The sequence below is a fragment of the Micropterus salmoides genome, unplaced genomic scaffold (assembly GCF_014851395.1).
Source record: "Micropterus salmoides isolate LMB-PRFRI ecotype aquatic unplaced genomic scaffold, ASM1485139v1 Ms_hic_scaffold_17, whole genome shotgun sequence".
NCBI classification, from domain to species: domain Eukaryota; kingdom Metazoa; phylum Chordata; class Actinopteri; order Centrarchiformes; family Centrarchidae; genus Micropterus; species Micropterus salmoides.
In genome coordinates this window covers 24,793,140-24,801,395 of record NW_024040817.1, presented here as the reverse complement: position 1 = coordinate 24,801,395, position 8,256 = coordinate 24,793,140, and the positions used below count along the sequence as shown (strand labels likewise).

The 8,256-nt window shown below is 42.2% G+C and overlaps 2 protein-coding genes across 2 annotated transcripts; one reads left to right on the top strand and one right to left on the bottom strand.

The window, feature by feature from the left end:
- Nucleotides 1–1,700: 1,700 nt before the first annotated feature.
- sync (syncoilin, intermediate filament protein) lies at nucleotides 1,701–5,835 on the top strand. The gene is made up of 6 exons (XM_038725316.1): nucleotides 1,701–1,833; nucleotides 3,013–4,592; nucleotides 4,668–4,882; nucleotides 5,042–5,249; nucleotides 5,348–5,472; nucleotides 5,554–5,835. Exons 2-6 carry the CDS (start codon nucleotides 3,057–3,059, stop codon nucleotides 5,600–5,602), a joined length of 2,133 nt encoding a protein of 710 aa, XP_038581244.1. The 5' UTR covers nucleotides 1,701–1,833; nucleotides 3,013–3,056; the 3' UTR covers nucleotides 5,603–5,835.
- Nucleotides 5,836–6,151: 316 nt separating this feature from the next.
- On the bottom strand, nucleotides 6,152–7,823 carry rbbp4 (retinoblastoma binding protein 4; the record flags this gene model as incomplete). The annotated part of the gene is given in 3 exon segments (XM_038725317.1): nucleotides 6,152–7,037; nucleotides 7,546–7,656; nucleotides 7,766–7,823. Coding segments are annotated over 3 exon segments (232 nt in total), but the record flags the coding sequence as incomplete, so codon positions are not given.
- Between the last annotated feature and the right edge of the window lie 433 nt (nucleotides 7,824–8,256).

Here is an 8,256-nt window from a genome sequence, read left to right as displayed (position 1 = left end):
GGAGAATTAAATAAATATTACATCCTTTCTTGAGCATAAGGGACATAATCTTGTAATGGAAACAATGAATCAGAATCTCGAAGGAATGATGTCACTATTTTACAGGGTGTTGACTGCACATAAAAGTATATTTAGTAAAAAAGGTAAATTCTTGTTGAGTGGGATTTGCAGTAAATTAATCTTAGATAGTTTTGTTCATTTTATCGCACAAACAAGCTAAATAGATGCCCATCATTATCTTTCTACCATTAGTTTGTACAGGAGTTAGCCTTGAGACAAATCTGAGAAAATAACAAATACAGAGAAAAGTGTGTGAAAGGCATTAAGGCACAGCATTAAGGCACAGCATTAAGGTAAACATATAATGAATATAATATAATCTTATTAAAAACAAGGTAATATTAGTGCAAATACATTTGTGCTTTTATCCTGTATTTACATTTTAATAATGACTATTAAATGGACTGCTGTATTCATAGAAAAGCTTACAGAAAGAGGTTGTCATATTGGTTGACATAAACATTCTGTTTATGTCAACCTTAGGATGAGAAGAGTTAATCTGTGAGGCCATCTAGTGGTGTCCACAAGTGTTCCTACGCATTAAGAAATATTTAAAAATAGTGTGTAATGAAAGCTATAAAATGTGAAAAGTAAGGCAAGAAACATAAATATAACTCATAAAAGGGATGTCAAATGACTGATCAACTACCATTAACTAAAAGAAAGCCTATAAAATGTAAATCATAGTTCTGGGAGTAAAAACAATAATAAATGTATAGTCTTTGCAGTTCAACATAAAGGTCACACCAAAATCTCCTTTTCATCATCACTCGTCCTTCTCACTAAACCATCTCCTCCTTTATCCCTGGAACTTTGGCCCGTTCTTCTACACCTGCCACATCTTTTGACGTTTTTTACAGCCCTGTCTCATCCTCTCTGCCCTCCCCTCAGACTACAGAAGACCACTTGTGGTCCATTGTCGGGGTCAAAAGTTTATGCGAAAACCAATCCTCCCATGGGCAGCGGTCAGAAAAGTGCAGGCAGCTATTCAAAGACTTTTCGATAATGAGGAGGCACGGGTGGAATCCTGGAGCCATTCTCTCTTCCATCATAAACACACTCAGCAACCTCTCAACAGCTGCAATAAATGCATCCGTCTGTAACTCCACCAGCCAATCTGGCATTATAGAAGTAAAAACTAAGAGCTGTCTGTGTGCTACAAATTCTGCTAATGCAAAAAGTGATGATCCTACCAAGCTTATCTTAAATTAAACATTCAGCCAGTGAGTTATTTAATTGGGCTTTCTAATGCAGTTTCACCTTGAGTTTATTCCGAGATGACTGTGATATCCTGAAATAAGGCAGATTTCTCCTTTTATATCAAGACAATGTCACATGATTCATGAAAATGCATGTTTTCTGACAATAAAAACACGTCAACCTTTCAGAGATGTTGTTGCTTTCCAACAAATCTAAAATTAGACAAACTACATGTAGCTAACAAGTGTTCAGTATAATTCTTAGAGGTGTAGTTTGGTAAATCCTTTATCTCTCTAAGGTCAAAACTGCCTGCTGCGGCTTCTCTTTCTCCCAGTCGAGTGTTTATTAATACACCTAAACAGATTTGAAGTAGTCATGGTCACACATAGCAGCATGCTGACTGAGAGGGAGGCTGGGTCAACTGTTACCACCCCCCTAGTTCATCTACACACACTGCTCCCGCTCACTCTTTGCCGCTCACTCTGCTTTGTCGTTTGAACCACAGCTCCTTTTTAACGGATTCATCCTGAGCATACCGCAGCAAGGGCAGAAGAAACACGCATATACACACAAGTAAGTACAAATATATTTCATGTTTACATTTTATGGTTTCTGTAACTGATGTTGATCAAATTTGAATGGAACCCCCTGTACAAAATCCATGCTGTAACCATTCAGCCGCTCCCAAGAGCCAACTTTCAAATAACTAACTCTGTGAAGTAATTTAGAAGTAAGAAAAAAAACACTAACCGTGTATCACATAAAGCTTAAAAAAAGAAGTAATTTAAAAAAAATGTTTAATAAAAGAAGAAAAGTATATGTTCAGAATTGTAAGAAAATACAAGCCAGTGCAGTGTTTGGGTGGTGGAGGCCTAAAGGAATGTGACTTGTGCCCACGCCTGTCCTGCAGCAAGACAGCTGGTGACTGTCATGTCTTCCCCAGGGATTTGGTCGGCTACACATATCACAACAGTGTCCAGTCCTTGGGTACACGAATGACAGAGCCAAAGAAAGAAGGAGTTGTTGGTGCTGTCGATTTAAAAAAAAATATTATCTGTATTATCTGACCCAGTATAACACAAAGGCTCGAGCCGCGTCTTGAATTTTGTCCAGGAGGTTTTGGCGAGGAAACGGCAGCTATCAAATAAATGTCGCACTTGTCTTCCATGCCCTTTCTACGTTACTAATCTCTGCGGATGACAGTATTGGGTCAGTTTGATCAATTTACTCCCTGGGAGTCTCTGGCCAGTATTGGCAAACATCTGAAGGGTGAAATTATAGCTACATTATTCTCCAGGGGAGAGTGCAAATGCCTATCCATCGGCTCAATGACATGTTATGATAATCTGCTCTCTAATCTGTATAACGCCACTTGTTGGGGCTTTTGAGGAAACCTGTTTGTGGTTATTTTACTGTTGCGGTGTTCATGTAAGTTTATGGATAGCCTTGCTTGAGGTGGCCTGATCAGAGCCAAGTAGTCAGTAGGTCCCTTGGGCAACTAGACTAGCGGGACAGCTGCTAGTAACATACCGTCTGCTAAACTGCCCTCCTGCCCATGTGCTAATGACATTAGCAGAGTTTACACAGAAGGCTGGCCAAATTATTAACCCAACTCCTCAGTAGACATGTCATCGATGCAGGCCAGGCCTAGTATTTGTGACATATAACATGCCTGTCAACAATTTCAGCATGGTGCTTAATATGCATCGGCTAGGCTCTCTAACATATTTATCTGCTTTTGTGGTTGTAAAGGAGACTTCTACATTGAAAGTGGCCACAAGAATTAGGATATACCAATGGAGGACCTGGACAATGACATTTCATCTACAGGGTTGGACCCTCTCTTCATTAAAGAAGAGGATGCAGATCCGGACACAACCCTCCTGGAACAAAGAGAGTGCAACACGGCACAATCTGGACTCACCTTCACAGGAACACAGCTGAATCAATCAGCTTTAATTACGCCATACTTACAGAATATGGATGACTTACTGAAAAGCTGTGAGGAGCTCACCGGTATCCCTTTTGGCTCTCACTTCTCAGAAAGTTACAATGAAATAAGCCTGTCTGAATCAACTCACAGCCACAGCAAACGGAAAGACGCGATGGAAAGCTTTGGAGAAACAAGCACTTCTCCCCAAGCATATCTTTCCACAAGCTACATTGACACACACATGGATGGGGCTGAAGGAACAGAAGACCAGCCGGCACAAGGCCAGTCGCGAGGCTTCACCAGCAGGTGCGGATTGACCACAGACATTACTCGCCAAAGAGAAATGCCTCTCACTTCAGCGGGGAACAAACTGAGTGACACCATGGTGGAGTACGAGGGCCAGCTGTTGGGGATGTTAGCCATGTTGGAGAGCTGTATGGAAGAGGCTGGGATGGACTTTGAGCCCCAGGACTGGGCCACAGATGCAAGCCAAGAGTATGTACACATACGGGGTACAACACTGGTGCCCATTCAGCAAGGGAGAACAATGGAGGTGGAGACCCGGTCGATGCAATTAGAATCCTTGGCAGGTCAACGTGCAGGGGGAGATAAAGCTTCCAAGAAAAGCACAAACGAGGTGACAGTAGGTTCAGCGACAAGTGGAAGCCAGCAGAAACCTGTGCCTAGCTGTGACAGCATGGGTGGCTTCTCAATGGAAATACAAGAGAATCTAAAAACAGACCAGGGAGTTCTTGATCCTCAGTTCATGTTTTCAGGGCCATCGATGCCATTAGAGAGTACCGTAAAATATCCAATGTACTGTGAGCCGACAAAGACAGGATATATGTCTACTGATGAAAGCACATACACAAAAGAAGACGTAACTGGGACTGAAGTAGACTCTACAGATGAGAGACAGGAGCACAAGATGGACACCACTGATCTGGGATCCGGCGTGAATGAAATAAGCGCAATAGGGTCTCAGATGGAGGAGTGCATAGAGGAGGTACAACGGTTAGAGAAGAGGAGGAAGGAGCTGCTGGCCGAGGTGCTGGAGTTGAGAGGGATTGAAGACAGAGAGGAGGCAGAGAGGAGCGAGGAGGAGGAGGAAGAGGAGACAGGAGAGCCAATTGATCGCAAAGTGGCAGAGCTGATGAATGCACTCAAGAAGGAGGAAGAGGGGAGGAGAGAGGAGAGGAAGAGGGAGATTCAGATCCTCAGGGAGGAGAGAGCGGAGGAGGAGAGGAGGATGTGGAAGGTGAACCTGGAGAGACAGGGGCTGCAGGAGGAGCTCAGAAAGCTGAAGAGGAGGCTGTTCGCCATGGCTAGGGACTGCGCTCACAACCAGGTCGCCCTGAACACCCAGCACCGTGAGGTGGAGCTGCTAAAGAGAGAAGAGGTAAGAAAAAGATTCATCAGTTCATCACATGAAAAAGAAACCTCCACACAAAAATCTCTTTCTTCCCATTTCCAGGAAAGGCTGCAGTCATTGGTGCTGCAGCTGACAGAAGAGAGCTCCCAGCTCAGGTCAGCCCACCAACAGCAGCTCTTAGACCTACAAGCAGAGCTTCATGTGGTGAGCGCAACTCAGACCTACAACACCCAGGAAGAGCTGACACAATGCAGAAGGAACTCCTGTGGGGACATCCAGCAGTATCTGCAGGGTGGGCTAAAAGCGCTGGAGAACAGGTGCTGTCACTGTCGAGATGATTTAGCAGCTCGATAAAAATCATGTTTTTAAAAGTTTTCATTTGGTCACAATAATTACTCTCATCCTTTTATCACAGACCCATAGAGGCTGATTAAATGCATGCTTTTCTTTAAACTGTCAGTGGTTGTCTTGGCCAGGTATGAACCCATTTTACTCACGTTGCTGAAGAGGAGAGAGGCAACAGGCGGCGCACTGGTGAAAGCCAAAGAGCAGGCGCAGGAGCTGAAGGCCCAGCTGAGACCCCTAAAGGAGGAGATCGAAACGCTGAAGCTCCAGAGGGCTTGTTTGGAGGAGAAACTCAAACTAATTCACATACAGAGGAAAGAGGATGTGGGGCAGTACAAAGTAAGCAAGATGTCAGGTGTGGTGTGGATGAACAAGGGTCAGACTGTGCAACAGGGTCACCTCATAGCCAAAGCAATAAAGTTATGCCATTCTTACAGGACACATTGTACCGTCTGGAGGAAAGCAGCAGAGAGCTGAAGACTGAGTTAAAGATCCAGAAGAGAAAAACCAATGAGATTGAGGCGTTGAAAGACAGTCTAACCAAACAACTACTCCTTTACAGGTAAGATTTTTTGATCTATTCTGTATCACACCATCATATAAAAAACTGTAGGCAAAAGTTCTAAAAGTGTTTTTCTTACAGGGATACCACTGAGGACCACAGCAAGTGTGACAATGAGGACAAAACATGAATGTATATGTTCTTGATAAAAAACTGTTGTTTGATTTTTTTTTTAGTCTGCAACATAGTGAACTTGAAGGTTCAATCAATGCACTTTACATACATTGAGACATGCTGTTACAAATACACTAACAAAAACATAACACGTTTTTTTTTTAAATAACAGTCTGTAATCTGTTTACTAGACTGCAGCTTGTAGAAAGGTTTTTGTTATGAATAAAGGCTGTGTCCATTGTAATCTGAGTGCGACTGACGAGTTAATGTCCCTGCATGAAGAGCAGAGAGGGGCTCATGTACTTATAAGGGCAACATGGCTGAAGAACTAAACACTGGGACACAGAGTAATAGAGTGAGAGAAAGTTCGGCAGACAGCACAGCACCAAGACGTCACACCAGACACATAAAAAGGTCTGAGCAAAGTGTTGTGAAGCATAACCAACACTTTGACTAAAAGGATTATTTAGGGTTGTTTAAAGATACCTCCAACCTTAGCAAGACACGGATCCTATTAATATTTAAGTAACATTCATATTGAGAAATGTAGACAATACATCAAGTGGACCCAAAGACTAACAAAACACGTTTTATTAAGAATGCACTCACTGTACAAATATTGAACATAGAAAAAGTTCAACCACTAATCTATATCACGAAAAACATTGAAAGGATTATTGTGTGACTAAGGGGAGGGGAGGTGGGAGCACAGATGGGACATTTCAAACGCAGTCACTCCAAAATTGTAATTTCATTCGGAAGCAGCTGGTGTGAAAAATCGGTGTCCGGAACAATTACGTGATGACCAGACTGCAGCAAAGAAAATGAGACATTTTTAGTATAACATGCTAGCCTGCAAACAACCTATCAAAGCCACAGTAAATGTCACTACGCTGTGCATGGTGTCAAAAAGCCAGACTGCATTTTACTTGAAAACATGTTTTTTGCTGAAACGTGCAGTTTCGACTCTTTAACAGGAGGTTATTGTAAATTACCGCTTGTTGTAGGGGCTGTCAGTTTGATCACCACCTTAGGTTCAGGAAACTCACTTTATTTATTATTGAAAAAGCAAAGGTTAAAACATTTCAGTGTATAAGGGAGGGCCAATTTGGTTACAAAAATATAACTTTTATATGCACTGCGAAAAACATGGATGAGATTCTTCCGGCAATAAATTACTCAGTTGAAGTTCATTTTGAGTATTCCAAAGGTGGAATCAGGGTTACACATGATTATTCTTTCTTGTATTTACAGTGATTTACGGAATATAGTGTCCCACCAGTAAAGTAGAGAAGGATGGGAAAAAGTCGCTGCTTGAAACTACTGGGGGTGACAGTTTGGCAGTTTGTGATGAGGTCGTAGGTTAAGACACACAGCAAGCAGAGGTGTTAGGTTGCAGCTTCAGGGTCTGTCGAACCCTCCGGATCTTCATCGTTGTAGATGTTCTCAGCCTAAAAAGGAGAATTAGTGGGTCAGTCATTCAGCCACAAACAGTCAGGTTGTTGCGCCATATTTACGAATCAGTTTCTGATTGAAGTGCTTTTCTATTACAGTTCATTGAAAGAAAGACGGATGTTTAAGTAGTATAAAAGGAGTAGGAAAGGAGTAAACACACAACCAGGTTAGTACACTTACCATTCTCACAATTTCACTCTTCTGTCTCATAACTCTGGCCTGACTGCATCAACTCCAAATGTTAGTCAAAAATCAATCTTGACTACGATTTTTTCTCTGTAGTTGTGAAATGTCATCACACGACTTTTCCCTGCAAATTCAATGTTGCCTGCTCTGATCCACGTTATAGTTTGGTAAAAGACAAGGGATCCTGAGGGCATGTGTCCTTAAAGTATTTAGTGTTTTATGTTGTCTTTGAAGGGAAATAATTGAAGTATACAAAGAAGTAATCACATTCTCTGCCTGTCCACGGCTAACATGCTTCAGTAAAATGTGGTCTCTTACCATTTGCCAGACTTGCATAATGTTGTCTTCAGAGACCGAGCAGATGACCCAGGGCTCGTTGGGGTTCCAGGAGAAATCAGAGATCTTGGCTGTGTGGCCTCCATGGATAAACTAGTAAGTAGAAAGAAAGGACAACCTTTTCATTATTATGATACAAAAGATGTTACCATTAATAGAGAATCTCATCTTTCAAAGTTCATCCATCTTCACTGATACTCACCAGGAGCTCAGGTGGGCCATCCTCTGCGTCTTCTGGTGACTGCTCCTCTCCAATTTTACTACAAAAAATAAATAAATAAATAAAACAGACAGAAGAGTTCAACTTGGTGCCAAAAATGTTACGGCATGGTTAATCCCACATGTCCATTGGATGCGGCTGCGACTTTCAAATGTCCACTGAGATCATTCACAAGTGGGGGTCTGTAGCTCAGTAGTCTGTTCTTTAGCAGCCATATTTTCAGTGACTGTGTTGTACTACAGTCACACTGCATCTTCAAATTTCTTCTGTATTCCCTGAATTAGGTTAATTAGCAGAAGGAAAACCATAGTATTGCTATGGCATAAAATAAACCATGAGAGAAGAGCCACACTTAAAACACAGGCGAGACGTTCTGTTCTCAGGCCGGTGGATATTACCAAACTGGCTAGAATCTCTGGCAGCTGCAATGAAGCCAAAAGCAGCACAGCCACATTTGGTGGATATTGAGGGTA

Bases quoted from the DNA above. Each gene is read 5' to 3' on its own strand.
- sync (XM_038725316.1), top strand. From the start codon at position 3,057: ATGGAGGACCTGGACAATGACATTTCATCTACAGGGTTGGACCCTCTC. The intron at 5,250-5,347 runs GTAAGCAAGATG...CCATTCTTACAG, and splicing joins AGGATGTGGGGCAGTACAAA to GACACATTGTACCGTCTGGA. The intron at 5,473-5,553 runs GTAAGATTTTTT...TTTTTCTTACAG, and splicing joins AAACAACTACTCCTTTACAG to GGATACCACTGAGGACCACA.